Raw genomic sequence first — 16,173 nt, forward strand, 5'->3', positions numbered from 1 at the left:
ATTGTGTGTCTCTTTCACAATCCCTTATCCCCTATCACAATCATCCTACCACTCTTCTTCCTCCCCTCTTGTCCCATTGTGCCATGAAGTTGGCTCCCATTGCTTTCCCCTGCGCAGTCATCTCGCACAACGGTATTTAAACTGGTATATCTGTGAGAAACGGGGCTGGCCACAGGGGGCTCCTGCACTATCTGCCTTGCTCTACTGTGCCTAGTGGTCACCTACGCCCTTTCTGGCCTTTCAATCTTCACCTGCAGTGTGATCACTTCAGTGAATGAACTATCCACGATATACTCAGCTTTGCAAATGATCCACAGTGAATTCACCTGCAACTCCATCTCTGAAATGTGATTTGCCTGTAACTGCAGGTGGACACACTTCCTGCACAGATGGCCACCAGGAACAACTGAAACTTCCATGATTTGTCACTTGGCACAGGAGGAGCATCTCATAGGTGTGAGCTCTGCTGCCATAACTTCCCCTCAGCCTCTCAGATACTCTCTTTGTTTATAAAAAATATTATGCTTATATAAGAATGCTATAAACTTACTTCCCTTGTGCTAATGTTATATTCCTTACCCTACTTTGCTTACTTATATTACTTTATTATATTGGCTCTGACTTTCATTTATTTCTGTTGTTTTTCATCTCTTCTTCAAAATAAAATCTCTTTATAAAATTAGAAACCATTCAATACACTACACTTGTTTCCCAATGAGCGGCACCTCTCTGAGAATGATTGAGGATTTTTGTGGGAAGTCAGTGCCACTGTTAGCCTTGATTAAGAAAGGAAGTGAACGACTCAGTGTGAGATGGCTTTGTTGAATTACAGGCAGATTTTCAGTTAGCTCCTGCAAAGAGCATAGTGGACTCAACCCCTGGAATTAACTCTGGAAGTTGCTGCAAGTGACAACAGCCTAAATGGTCTTGATGCAGGAGGTGTCTCTCTTAAGGCTGTGGCATCTACAGCTGGCAACTAACATCAGCTCTCCAGGGGAGACCCAAATCTGTATCGTAAAGGGCGTGACTTAAGGTTAATCCATCCTCATGAATTTCTGACCCCCAATGCTCTGCTCTAACTCAATGTTTAATTGCAATGTCATGACTCAAGTTTTAGCAATTTGGAACACCCACACAAAATTATATGCCAAAGGGATTAAAATCAGAATGGAGTATTAAACCACAACCCTTAAAGACATTACTGCCACACACCACCTAATAATCATATCATGGTCAGTCAAGGGAAGACTTTTAGAGAATTCATTGGCACAGTGACCACATGATTAAAGAACATTATCTCATTAAGCAGTTATAAGTACATGTATTTGCATAAGGATTTAGATTTCCACATGCAAGATCACATCCATAGTTTGTTTTGCATTATTGATACAAAGGTATGGAGTGTGGATCTTAGGTGGTAATCAAGAAACCCTGTTTAAGAGTCTGACCCTCATTGTTACTAACAGGAGCTTATGCCACCTAAATCAATGTCCACCTGAGAATCAGATTTGTTGGTATATTGGTAATTCAATTTCACATGCTGCTTCACATCCACTGCCTCATATTTAATCGTAAAGAGGATGTCAGCAAGATGAAATCAACTCCCTGGTTTCTGGGAAGTTCTGTACTAGTCAAATTCCACGTTCAACTGGTTTCTGCCATTCTGCTTTTAAGTAGTTAAAGGAATTGGAAATTCAAAATAAATGACAGCAGAATGAAACAATAGTTCAACAATTCACCAGCAATTTTCACATTGAATTAACTGCTTGCTTGTCAATCAAATATGCCTAGCTAGCACTAATGATGGATCAGCAAACAACTACCTAGTCAATTTTGTCCTGACACTAATTCAGGCCAAGCTCACTGCCATTTATTTGTCTTTGTGCATTATGAGCAAAAATAGAATGCCCAAGATCACCATATATACTCCGCAATTTATTGCCCCTATGGGAGAGCAGCTTGATAAGCAAGTAACAATTTGAATTTGCCTTAATGGAAGACTATGAAATGTTTCATCTGTATTTTTTATAAGTAGTCTTTCAAGATGTTTATGGGCAGTCCAACATAACAGCATTAATTTATTTAATAGTTACTACAGAAGCACATTTTCATGATTATTTGCAAGTGTTGAGCAAATATTCTGTCTTAATGAAACTGCTTTTCATGTGTAAATAGAGAGCAGAGGTGTAAGTGTCAAAGGATAAAGCTAAGAGCATCAATACAGACTTAGAACTATAAAATCAACAATAAAATGTGCACAGTTCCCAACTTTATCATTCCATATCATTGTACTGGCTAGACATACAAGGACCAGTGAAAAAACACAGTCACAGTTGGGAACATAAAAATAGGAGGAGTTTTTATTTTGTAGACAGACATTTATTATTGTTTATCCAATACATGGGGAAATTAAAGGGTCGATTTGCAATGAATGGAATAATTTAACCTGCGGCTTAGTAAGAGTATCAATGAGTAATTGGATTTTATTGTAACATTTTGCAAGTAGTGATAAAGAAGAATTAGCCTGTAGCAAACAAATTTAAAATCACCTTTAATTTGACCTTTTGTGTGCTTTGATGAATTTTACATAAATTCAGTCAAGGAAGGTGGTCAACAGCTGTTGTTATTACCAAAGTATAAATTACTATTGAACTGAGTACTGGCATCACAAAGAGTAAAGATACAGAATGACTTGGTCAAAGATAACACTATCCAAAATCGACTTATTCTTGTTTGAAAATATTTTAAGCAGAAATCATTGTGATAGGATGCAGGGCTGATTCCAGCGGACAGTGTAAAAGCAAGGGAGAGCAAAACAAGTTTATTATTGTGCTATTGCCAATCCTATTAGACCTACACTTACATAGCAATTTACACAATTACCAGATGTGTCAATTACAGTCGATGAAGTATTTTTTGAAGTTTAGTCACTGGTGTAATATAAGAAATGTGGTACCCAGTATGTGCTCAGCAAACATTCAGATGTAGCGATATAATAGTGATCAGATGATCACTTTTTAAGTGATTACTTTTGAGGGATACATCCTGGGAAATAGCTGTCATGCCCTTCTTCAAAACTGTGCCATGGAATCATTTATATTCATCTGTACAGGTGGATAAGGCCTCAGTCTAATGTCCCATTTTAAACACAGCACCTTCGATTGTTTCATGCCAAATCAATACTATATTGGACAGTTTTTTCCTCCTCAAGTTCTGGAGTAAGGCTTGATCCTAGAACTTTGTGTTTCAGAAATAAGAGTGCTACCAACTGAACCACATCTGACATGCCAAGTTGAAAACTGTCAATATTAAAAATAGGGAAATATTTTAGCACAATTTGTGAATTGGTGTGCATCTTATTTTGCATAAAATGCAGGATTAACGAGTAGCACCAGGATCTCGATGAGACTGGAAAAGTAATTTATTCTGTTGAAACAAGGTATAGGGATCAAGTACAACTATGAATTGTAATTCAGTTTTATTGAAAATTCTATAAAAGCAAAGTAATTAAGTTTCATGGGATGATTGTTGGAATTTACTGAAAGAAAAGTATTTCTTCAAGTGAGAGGGCGGTAGCAGTCAGGAGGAGGAGAGGTTGCCTATATAAACCTCTCTGTTAAACTGTGTGCCTTTTGAATGAGTTAATTTAGAGCCTGGCCGATTTGTTTTCCCATATTCTGGGCCCAAGGATACTGTTGTGAATTGTAAGCATATTTAACCAAGATTATAGGAAGAAAAGCACAAAAAGAGATAATTTGTCTCATCTAATGCATCCCCTTTCTAGCCAATGTATCCACCAATAGAGTGCACTTTTAATCTGCTGAATTGCTCAAAATTATGATTTGATCAACCACATTATCCATTACCATGAGTAATTTATCAAGTCTGTCAAGTTGTTCAATGTCTAAGCATTTTGGAGTTACAAATAAGCGTCTGTGGTTCAGAACTGATAACAGCAACTAATATAGTGTGAATGTTAAACATTGTAAGTGAGTAAAGTTTTACAGAACATCTGTTTGAAATCAAAGAAGGTAGTGAAAATATAGCAAAGGGGAACAGTCAACTTTGACTAACAGCTTACAATCATGACATCTGTCAAAATCCCACACTGATAACCATACTGAATAGTATTAAGCAATAGTATTGCAGGGAATAAAAAGATCAAGTTTAATGATTAACTTGCATATATAGTTTATTGGATAGCTATAAAAGCAAGAATTGAAATTTCTTCATTGCACTAATAATTGTCAACAACTGTGCAACATGAAGGTAACTTTGGTCTTCCTGGCATGCTGCATTGCAGTGGGAATAGCTGCTCCAGAAAAAGGATTGTTTCTGAACTTGGTACGGTCACGCGAAATGTATACAAAGCAATGCAATAACAGTGAACAGTGATGAGGTTAAGAAAGAGGTTACACGAGTAATAACTGATCTAGTGCCATGCTTTTAGAGGTGAATTTCCTTGGAATGCCTCTATCTGAACTAAATTTGATGGAAATTCTGAAAGCGATGCAAGTTTTCTGAGGTATCCACAGCTATTCTGCTCATTTTATAGAATAGGAATGGGAGAACACGCAGCAAAATTCATTAAAGCATTTCAGAGAACGTTTTCTTGTTTCTATTATTGAATAAATCAGTGTGACAAATTTTAAAACTGTTCTGTGGTTTTAGCAAAAGAGGTGTTTAATGGAAAGCCTGACAAAAATACATCTGATAAGTAAAATATCTCAGAAGAAACCTGAATCATTGATTGTGGTACAGAAATTATTTATGATATCTCAAAAAATGTCTCATAGTTTGTAGATTTTCCATGCAATCCAAACAGGTAATGGCAGTCTTTATTTGGGCATTTCTTCACAGAATGAAGGTACATGGTTGAAAGAACCTGGTGGAAATATTTTTTCAAAGGTATATTTCATAATCACCCAGTTAGTTTTGTTGATGGATCTTAACACTCCGAAAATTTGTCTTATTTTTCTAAAGAGTAATGGTGAGCTCTGCATTGGAAGCTTTCAATGCAAGAGTGGATGTTGCCAGAGAGACACTGGACTGAGTCTTGCAAGGTGTGCTTCTAAAGGTGCTGAAAGAGATGCATGCTCAAATCATGTAAGTATCCAATTAACTTCAATACCAAAATTATGAGCAATTTTGCCCACCATTACCTGGGGCATCTAAACATATACGAATAGCTTATTCCTTTCACTGTATCATTCTGGTACTAAGACTGCTTTGCAGTTCATTATTACTTTGGAACTCCATTCACCTACATAACAATTATTATACTCCAAAAGTTATTTGTTCTGCAAAGAAATTTTTGTGCAGCATGTTAAGACAGTGGGTTGAATTTTCCCAGCCATTGAACAATGTCGGCATTGGCAAGAATGTTGGGAAACTCATGTGAGATCAGCAGTAATGAGATTCCTGAGTTTAAAGCAAAAACTCTCGTTTTCCAATCAAGTGGGCAATGGTGAGATGAACTTCTTGCAAAGAGTCAATAAGGTCTATTTGCATGTATTAACATCCTCATTATCCCCCTCCACTGGATAGAAACTACATGGCAAAAATTCTCAACATTAAAGTCAGAGCGGTAACCTGACAACTCTAGAGTTCTATCTTGTACTCTAGCCACCAATGCCTCTGGTCACACTCCATGGGTAGCAACCATATACACACATGTCTATTAAGATATCCAAGTTCTTGTCAGAAAGGTGGGATGTCAAGTTCCCTTTGTCCAACATATCTGAGGAATCTCTGCAAGGCAGCTGTGGACTACCAGCACTTGACAGGATATACAATGGACTTTAAATATGGCAGTGCTTCTGACTGTGATCAATTGGAGAATATGATGAATGGGGCATGTGGCGAGGTGGTGCATAGGTAATGAGGCATATTTGGGAAGATTGTATTCATGAGGTGAAACTGTTCATGAAATTTGCTAAATTTGACATGTCATCAATTTCTGGTTAAATTCAGCCCATGGTATAAATAAATATTTCTAATCTGAATTTCTGCAACATTTTTTGCATGGATTAATCTTCCTCTATCAGTTTATTTACAATTCTTTAAAAAAGTTTGCATTTTTAGAGCAACTTTTGTGACCTCTGGATGTCCCAAAGTGCTTTACGATGAATTAACTATTGGGAGCATTGCAGCTGTCAGTTTGTACAAAGCATGGTATCTCAACTGTGTTATGACTGTTTAATCTGTTTTAATAATAAAGGGATAAATATTCCCAGGATAACAGGGAGAGCTTGCTCTTAACAATGCCACATAACTATTTATTTCCACTTGAGAGTACAGAGAGGGGTTCATTTTACCATCTCCTCTGAATTTCCCTCTCTGACAATGCAGCATTCTTTTTTACTGAACTCGAATGTCAGCCTTCATTTTCTCCTCAAAGATTTGAGGTGAGACTGGAACCACAACTCTTTAACTCAAAGGCTTTATTGCTACCACCAAGTCATGAGTATTATCATAAAATCATAGAGTCCATAAAGTTTGGAAGCAGGCTATTTGGCCCATCGAGTCCACACCGACCTTGCAAAGAACATTTCAACAAGACACATCTCCTATCCTATCCCTGTGTTCCCCATGGCTAATACCACCTAACTTACACATCCCTAGATGGTATGGACAATTTAGCATGGCCAATCCACACCTCTGGACTGTGGGAGGAAGCTGGTGCACCAGGAAGAAACCCTCACAGACATGGCGAATGTGCAAACCATACTGACAGCCACTCGAGAAGAATTGGACCATGGCGCTGTGAGCCATCGTGCCATCCCACCGGAGTTATTTTAAAGCCTTTTTATAAAGCACGTGGAAACTATTATTTTCCTTTTGAAAAAAAAAAATTCACATGGCAACTTTTAAGTCAACCAGCATATATATTCCATTTTCTTCTTCACTTAATTCCCAAAAATCTTGATTTTACACATACTCAGTGTATAGGTTTAAGCCTGCTGCCCCACCTTCAGTCAAGATATGTTTTCCCACATTTGTAGTCAGCCTTAGTTGTTCATTCCACAACTGGATGTTTTACTTAGCAGAACCTTATAACCATGTGCAATGGGTCAAACAGTTAATACGGCCAGGTTGCAAGTTGGAAGTAGACCCCAAGTGATGAACAAAAAAAATGGTAAGAACCCACAATTATGCTGGTGGTTCACTCTTCTATTTGGCATATAAATCAATCCCTGTTTTTGGAGCGAATTCTTTAAGGGTTCTAAGTTGATTTACATACTGATATCTACTATATTTGAGCTTAATTTTATGCCAACTGTTTCTAATGTATCTTCAGCCTGGCAGATGGCCAGTGCCAAAGGCATTTTTACAATTGTCATTAATGGTCTTCAAATTAGTAATTGAGGGAGGGGGAGGGATGGCAGATATGTTTGTTTGCTGTCAATGTTTGCCATATTTACTATAATGGTATTATACTGACTGAAATGATGAATACAATTTGATTAATTGCTACACAGTATTGACATGTAACAACTCCTGATTGATGCTTTTTAAAAAAATTCCAATCTTAGCAACACTAATTTGCTCAATCTATTTATGAAATTAAGGAAATATTAAAACTGTCTTTTTTTTCAGCTCCTGTATAATGTTTATTACAAATGTCCCTGTGAAAATGGTCTGAAGTGTGACGGCGATAAATCCATCATTGGTTCAATAACAAACACTAACTTTGGAACCTGCAAGGACCCAAATGATATAGCTAAAGCCATCAAGCCAGACAGAGTGCAATAATGTCAATCTGCTCTCTATCGACAATCTTTGCTTCAATCAATGCAAAATTGCAATATCTATATCTGAATATACAATGATATGAAGACAAGTTAGATTGCAGACATCTGTTCTTATCTAATAAGCAACTTGTTGCATGAAATCATGTTCCATTTTTGGAACCAATACAAAACTTTCAATGTTTCAGTTCAAATATGCTAATACTTCTAATTATTCATTCTATTATGGCATGCTATTTTTCTGCAATCTTTTGTATGTTTTACAATGACAATTTATATCTATCCACTGTTGAATCCATGTTTATGAAAGAAAGGACAATATTGCACAAGGTTCAGGATATTAGAACCGCAAATTTACTTCTTTGAAATCTAACTTTCAACAATTATGAAATGATGATATTGCTCAAACAAATGATTTCAGTTTAATTTTGTTTCGGTGACTTTGATGTTTTGCTCTGAAAACTATAATAAAAAAAATGATTTATCCGACCATCCTAACATCTATTACATGAATTATACACTCAATTGACTTTTTACGTTGCTTCATTTCATTGAGAATTATTTCAAAAATAAAAAGTGTTTCTCTAGGCAATAATTTATAAAATGTTCATTACATATATGCAAATGTAAGTTAATGTGATCACCAAGTGTTGTGAGTCAGTTGATAATAAAGTGCTTGGGATAATTCCTATAAGTATAATTTGCAGAGATGAGTGTTGATATTCAGGCAGTTGAACTTCATTTCAGGAATAGAAGGAGACATGGCCACAGCTGATTTGCTCTCAGATCAACATCAGTTTCTTGATAACATTTAATTCCAGATAATCGATAGGAGAGCACATCAAAATATATAGGCCCTACATGTAAAATAGAACACCACAAATTAGGCTCTGAGTCTAAAGAACTCAGAACAAGGTGATCACCACAGGATCAAATAGCTCTTTGGAAAACTTCTCAAGAATCCTCTGCATGTGTTTCTTTCTTTGGTCTTCGCTTGAGAATGAAAAATGTAGTGGTCCACCATTCACAGGGAGAGTAACACCTATTTTTATTCTCAGGCCTTAGAATTAACAGGTGGGTGTGGTCTCTTCCAAAGGCAATGTCCTGTTCCAAGACATATGCAACCACCTCCTGCACAAAAGGATCAAGTGCATCAATGATAATCTTGTTAAGTATTTGAAGAATGTCCTTGATGTTGTGTGAGAGGCTCTGGAGCACCTTGTGATGTTGTCACAGAATGCACATAACTAAGCATAAATAGCACAATGTGGGCAGAGTTAGACATTACACCAAACTGCAAGCTGCAACAAAATACATTACACCAGACATCACTTTGCACTCTAGAATTAGAGGCAGAGTCCTCTGGGCATGAACACATGAAGAAGGTACATTTGTACTTAATTATTATAATAAGAAGACCAGACCCTGGTTTATTTATGATTACCATGTATAATAGCATTTTGTATGAGTGTATAGTAATCATGTTCCTTTGCAGTGTAAGCCTGAAGGTAGGCTTTGCCTCTGCCTTCTCCTCTACCAGTCTATCTTGAACCTAAATTCATAGTATGGCATCAGACTGCACAATAAAAATCTCGTTTCAGTTGAATATTGTATTGTTATCAGACATGCAGTTATTATAATGATTATATTTCAGTATGAGGCATAGAGGTGGACTAAAGGATGTTGCACTGATTATAGGAGAATAAAGAGAAGTACAGACAAAGTATTATCCATAGTGAGGCTAGAGGGGTGAACTGAATGCAAGAAAGCACAATTCTTATCGTGATAACTCGGGTAAAATTATTAAGCTTTCTTTTGGTATTTCAGGTTTGAATTGAGTTTAACTTCACCAACGATTGCTTCTTACTGACAATGGAGCTGTTGTGAGAAGGGCTTTCTGCCCACTGGTAGACATAGGATCACATTCCTCCTGTCCACCACCTTGATAAAGGCCTCCAATATGGTGTTAGAAAGCCTAACTTTTCTATTTGGACATCTTCCAGCCAAGTTCTTCAGGTAAGGAGGTCCCATTGTTGTCTGCAGACAGAGCAGCACCCCTTGAAATGACTTTAATTGTCTTTAATTAACACGCATGTTCCTGTTCCCTGATAAGACATATGAACACTATGAATAGTACTTCCAGCCCACCAGAATAATTTTAATGAGATCGCAGCAAATATTTCCTTTTGGCTCTTTATGGATGTCACCAAATCTTTAACACTTAAAATCTATATTATTCACTTGACTATGTTCAAGTTTTTACATTGGAGTCCTTCTGCTGATGACCACTGTTTTAAAACTAACACTCTAGCCACATTGAAGGCAAGTATTTCCATTTAAAATGTGTCTTCTTGTACTGACTTCCCTGAAATATATTTGTTCTAATAGTTAGTTTCTTAATAATATCAATATGATCAAAATTTTGTACTTTCGTTTGATGTTACAATCATAGACCAAGCAGCAATAATCAGAGTCTCACTTCTTATTAAACGTCTTAGCTAGGAGGCTGCCTGATTTAATATGTTGGAACAATGCCACATCATCACTGTACATTGAACCGGAATGCAACTAGATTAATGAGATGAATATCTTATTTTTGACATTATTGTAGATTCTAAATAAAATTAATTCTGAATTTGAAGTTACTTTTCATTAGATAAAAGGTGACATTTTTGGCCTCTTTCGAGGCTTGTTTGGAGGCAGGAAAGTCATTAAACTAGGTTGGATAGTGGCATGTCTGACATTCATTGTTTCCGCACCTTTGTCAAAATGAAATCAGGACAGGAAGACCCATGGTTAGACATTCCACCCTACTACATGAGTATTAATGACCACTTAAAGGCCTGATCCCTCCTTCACTGGTATCAATTCATTGGCATGTCACATGAGGAATAAGTAAAACTCTACGGACTCCTTATGATCTCCTGGAGGGGTTGTGGGGCCAGGGGAGTTGCTGGAAGTCCCCTGTCCAAAGTGTTTAGTACCTGATCAAGGCACGAGACTTTGGAAAGCAGGGGATAAAACCTTTTCCTTACTGCTGGTCTCCCTATATCACTTTTTTCTGCTACCTTCTAACTGTGAAACTCTTCTGGCCATTACTTATCTGTGTTGTGGGTCACTCCTCAATTCTGGGTACCCCCAGAGGTGTCATTCTGACAGTAGCCATGGTTTCCCCAGTGGTGCTGCCATTCGAAAGGCCTGCTGCCCTGTGATTCACAAGGTGGGCTTTGTGCTCCCAGTGTCTTTGATCCTAGGAAAGGCCTGCCACTGGCTGTTCAAGTGCCCAAGTGGCATGATACCGATGAGCTGTCACCGTGGAGGCAGCATTGAGACTTGTTGGCTCTCTGCCCAGCAGATCAGATCCCTGATACCTCCACAAAACCAAACTGAAAATATTACAGCATTCACCATTGTATCTACTGTCTATCATCTGGTATCCACCACGGATAAACATCAGGAGTAATACTGATATAAGAAAAAGTAATGGGCAGTATCTTTTAGGGGTGTGAATGACATGGGCTATTAATGAAACGTTGAGAATTAGATGAAAAGTTCAGCAAGGCCTGTCTCAATGTCAGGAGCATCTTACTCCATCTTTTCTGGTTTTTACATGCACTCTGGTGAGTTTCTCACTAGGCAGTAGCGAAATGCCAATTAAAAAGGGATAACTGCTTGTTAAGCACCTGGTCAATGGCCCAACTTGCCTCATTTATATTCAGCTTACTCTATCTTACCAAATGATGCAAGTAGCATGGAAACCAGAGTGGTGCCTAGAAACCTCAGCTCATTACTTCCTCCAAATGACCTCCACGTTGGACATCGGCATCAACATCTCAGGGAATGCTCCAAGGGCACCGACACATACTTCTCCTCTAAGAACATTGACAGCCGTATGAGCTAGCGTTTAAGAACCCTCATGACGCATATTTAATGCTCCAGCATATTCTTTAAAATGTGCCTGGAGAGGATAGACAATACAATAGTTTAATATCTCATCTCTCAGATGGTAGTAAATCTGTGCCATTCTTTACTAGAGTCTGGTTCATTTAGTATATTCAAGGTCGAGATAGACAGATTCAATCAGTAAGGAAATGAAGTGTTAGGGGGTAAAGTTAGGGATGTGGAGTTGAGGTCCATTAGATTAGCCATGATCTCATTGAATGGAGAAGCATACTTGATGGGCTGAATGGCCTACTTCTGCTCTTATGATTTGAAAGATGGCATTGACAGTTGTTACAATAATGTTAAACATGAATTATTGATGATCAACTTCTGTCATCTGATTTTAATACTTGAAATCTTCATGAAGTAGTGACTTTTGGAAAGGATAATAATTCACTTAAAACACCTCCACTGATCACCTGACCATATCATGTCCAGGGAACCTAAATGGAACAAATGAAACACATCTAGCAGACTCAGGAATACACAAATAGACATATTTCAATGGCTGCTTTGAGCTGCAAGGTATAGAAAGAGAGAAAGAAACGTGAATTAGTAACAAGAAGAAGCTGCAAGTTTCTTTCCACATATCCATTTTATTTTCATTCATAGCATGTGTGTCTTGCTGGCTGGACCAATATTCTTACCCATTCCTAGTCGCCCTAGAGAAGGTGGTGGTGAGATGCCTTCTCGAACAGTTGCAGTCTATTTGCTGTAGGTACACCCACTATGCCAGTAGGGAGTGTGTTCCAGGAGTTAGACCCACGACCACAGAAGGAACAGCAATATATTTCCAAATCAAGGTGGTGAGTGGCTTGGTGCAAATTTGCAAATGGTGATGTTCCAAGCTGACTACCACCATTATTCTGGTAGTGGTCATGGATTTGGAAAGAGCTATCTAAGTAGCATTGGTGGATTTCTGCAGTGTAACCTGTTGATGGTAAACACTGTTGCTACTGAGCATTAGCGGTGGAGGGAGTGAATACGGATGTGATACGAATCAAATAGGTTTCTTAGATGGTATCAAGCTTCTTGAATGTTGTTGCAGATGCACTAACCTAGGCAAGTGGGAAATGTTCCATCACACTACTGCTTTGTAGGTGGAGGACAGGCTTTGGGGAACCAAGCGATGATTCCCCTGCTGCATGCTTCCTAATGTCTAATCTGGTTTTATAGACTCTCCGGACTTTTTAACAAAGCACAGCTAATTCTTCCTCTCCATAAGACAAACGCTCCATTTTAAACTATTTTTTGTGTGCGTGTGTTTGATGTTGTGTTTTTCCTATATTTTTGGAGTCAGTGAGGAATATAATTCTTCTTTCTTAGCACAAGAAAAACTAATAGTTTGGCTCCTTCATTTTGGTCTGGTTAATACAGTTCAATTGAATTGTGATAGCTGTGTGTTAAAAAAAAGTTGTTGTGACTGACTGAGGACGAATTAAAAAGAGCAGAACTGATTTCCCTCCTTATCTGGTTGTAAGACAGTGTAGCACTTCCTCAGTACCTCACTAAAGATTTCACCTAGTTTCGATGCTCAAACATCTGAAATAGGGTATGAATGTACACCCTACTGATTCAGAGGCATGAGCGCTATCACTGAATCGAGAGTAAGAACTTTTAATACTGATCTTAGAATTTTTAACTTGTACACAAAACAATCTGTTGTGATATTTTTCTGAATGAACAGTCAACATCATGTTACTTCAGAACATATTTGTTGAAAACAATTCTTTTTAGTAAAAAAGCACTTTAGCTTCTAAAACTTGACAAAAGAAAAGAGAAAATGTAGAGTCAATGCCCAAATCAATGTGAAAAATGGAAGGCGTGCTGCCATTGATTTGACCTGTGTTTGCAAAATGCCGAATTATGTGTGCCACAAATAGCTTAAATATAATGTTTCAGTACACAAAGGTATGAGTGAGAAGAGCTTATTTACTTCATGACTGCTCACTCTTATAAATTTTTAAGTGAAGCAATTTCCAATGTTCAGAACAGCATGGCAGAAATCTTTCACTCCTGTGGGACATGAGGTCTCCTAAAATCTTTAAGGGAGAGAGGAAAGAATGAAGAAAACCTTGCATTTGTATTGGAGATTTCACAATGTCAGGATGTGCCATGCACATGCAGCATAAGGCTGGATTTCATATCTTTCAGCAATTTTTTTTTTGTATTAGCCAATTAGCAGCTCACCTCCATGTTCATCATCCAGTCAGGGATGATGGGTGTATGTGAATCAGGCCCATTGCAAGGTTAGCCTGCAGCGTTCTGGTTAACTGAGGTCCTTTAGGAAGGTAAGCTGCTGTACCTACCTGGTTTAGTTTATATATAGCTCCAGAACTATAGCAACACGGTTGACACTTGCCTGCCAACTGAAATGGCATTGCAAGAAATTCAATTGTATCAATTATTAAAGAGTCTCAAAAAAGGAATGAAACTTGATGGACCACTTCACATTGACTGCAAACAACATGACTGATTCAGTGCTGTCAATCCTGCAAAGTCTTCCTTATCAACATCTGGGGACGAGTAATTGGGAGAGCTGTCTCACAGACTAGTCAAGTAATGGCCTGACATCGTTATTATCACAGAATTGTATCTTACTCTCAATGTTCCAGACAACATTGTCACCATTTCTGGATATGTCCCACCCACCAACAGGACAGACACAGCAAAGGTAGCAGTGCAGAGATATGCAGTTGGAAAGAGTTTCCCTCATAGTCCTTAACATTGACTCCGGACTCCAAGTCTCATGGCATCAGTTCAATCATGACCAAGGAAACCTCCACCAACATTACTCCGCCCTCACAGTCCTTATCTCCATACTTAGCTCATGATTCAGTGCTCCTATATGTTGAATAGCACATGGAGGATGCACTGAAGGTCACAAGGGTATGGAATATTCTCTGGGTTGGGGGACTTCAACGCTCGTTACCAAAAATGTCTTTGCAGCTACCCTACTGGCTGAACTGGTTGACTCCTAAAAGGACATAGTTGCTAGACTAGATTTGCTGCAAGCAGGTGGTGAGAGAATTAACAAGATAGAAAACATACTCAACCTCTTTCTCATCAATCTGCTGGTGGTAGATGATTCTGTCCATAACTGTATTGGTAAGAGTGGCCTAATGAATACCTTCCATCATGTTGTGTAGACCTATTAACATGCTAAATGGATAGATTTTGAACAGATCTAGTAATTCAAGACACCAAGCCTTCAGCAGCATCAGAACGGGAATCAACCTCATTGCCTGCTACATCTCCCACTGTACCATTACTACCAAGCCAGGGAATCAATCCTAGTTTACTGAAGACAGCAGGAGGGCATGCCAGGAACAGTATAAGTCATACCTAGCAATGAGGTGTCATCCTGGTGAAGCTACAAAACAGGACTTTTTATGTGTTAAATAGCAGAGGCGCCAAGTGATAGACAGAGCAAAGCGATTCCACACCAACCAATCAGATCTCAGCCTCTGCAGTCCTGCCATATTCATTTGTGAATGAGTTGACAGTTAAACAACTCACTGGAGGAGGAGGCTCCACAATTATCCCCATCCTCAATGATGGAGGAGACTAGCCATCAAGGCTGAAGCATTCGCAACAATCTCTAACTGAAAGTACCAAGTGGATGATCCAACTCTGTCTGTTGCAGAGGACCCAGCATCACAAATTCTAGTCTTCAGTCAATTCAATTCACTTCATGTGATATGGAGATGTTAGATAGTGCAAAAGCTGGGGATTTGACACCATGCCAGTTGTAGTACTGATAATGTGTGCTCCCGAACTTGCCGCACCCCTAGCCAAGCTGTTCCAGTACAGTGACAACACTGGCACTACCCATCAATGTCCATTTCAGTTACTGCCACAATAGTCTACACTTGATCATTAGTAAGATTATGGAAGGTGGGAATCTCCAACCACTCAAGAAGCTTGACACCATTAGGGACAAAGCCGCCCACTTGACTAGTACCACTTCCACCAACATTAACTTCCTCTACCACTGACGCTTAATAGCAACTGTGTGTACCATCTACAAGATGCATTGCATTAATGCACCAATGTTCCTTAGATAGCACCTTCGAAACCCATGACCATTACATTCCGGAAGAGCAAGAGCAGTCAATATGTGGGAACACCACCATGTGCAAGTTCTCCTCCAAGAAAGTCACCATCTAGACTTGGAAATATATTACTATTCCTTCAGTTTTGCTTGGTCAAGATCCTGTAACTTCCTCCCTGACAACATTGTGGGTATACTTACAGCAAATGGACTGCAGCATTTCACAGCAGTTCCACCATGACCTTCTCAGGGAATATCCACGCTGACCAATGAATGCTGGCTCAGCCAGTGATGTCTGGGTCTCATGAAGAATTTTTAAAAAGACTGTAAATGAGTTTTGTTCAAAGCTTTATATGTCTGCTCTTAAGCAGTTTTGTTTCTCTTTTCCAATCCACACAAACAAACCTAAACAATCATATGCAGAGA

The 16,173-nt window shown here is 38.5% G+C and overlaps 2 protein-coding genes across 2 annotated transcripts in view; one reads left to right on the top strand and one right to left on the bottom strand.

Moving 5' to 3' along the window:
• LOC109913838 (cadherin EGF LAG seven-pass G-type receptor 2-like) overlaps nucleotides 1-16,173 on the bottom strand; it is a 990,249-nt gene that overhangs the window by 903,690 nt on the left and 70,386 nt on the right. The gene's annotated exons all lie outside the window — the stretch shown is intronic.
• LOC109937389 (colipase) lies at nucleotides 4,244-8,240 on the top strand. Its single transcript, XM_020535967.2, has 3 exons — nucleotides 4,244-4,344; nucleotides 4,984-5,106; nucleotides 7,600-8,240. The coding sequence occupies exons 1-3, from the start codon at nucleotides 4,264-4,266 to the stop codon at nucleotides 7,753-7,755; spliced, it is 360 nt and encodes a 119-aa protein (XP_020391556.1). The 5' UTR covers nucleotides 4,244-4,263; the 3' UTR covers nucleotides 7,756-8,240.

The sequence above is a fragment of the Rhincodon typus genome, chromosome 25 (assembly GCF_021869965.1).
Source record: "Rhincodon typus isolate 14 chromosome 25, sRhiTyp1.1, whole genome shotgun sequence".
NCBI classification, from domain to species: Eukaryota; Metazoa; Chordata; class Chondrichthyes; order Orectolobiformes; family Rhincodontidae; genus Rhincodon; species Rhincodon typus.

What these genes read in the sequence shown, in the direction of transcription:
- LOC109937389 (XM_020535967.2), top strand. Translation starts at nt 4,264, where the DNA reads ATGAAGGTAACTTTGGTCTTCCTGGCATGCTGCATTGCAGTGGGAATA. An exon ending in AAGGATTGTTTCTGAACTTG is followed by an intron (nt 4,345 to 4,983) that starts GTACGGTCACGC and finishes ATTTTTCTAAAG; the next exon opens with AGTAATGGTGAGCTCTGCAT. An exon ending in GAGATGCATGCTCAAATCAT is followed by an intron (nt 5,107 to 7,599) that starts GTAAGTATCCAA and finishes CTTTTTTTTCAG; the next exon opens with CTCCTGTATAATGTTTATTA.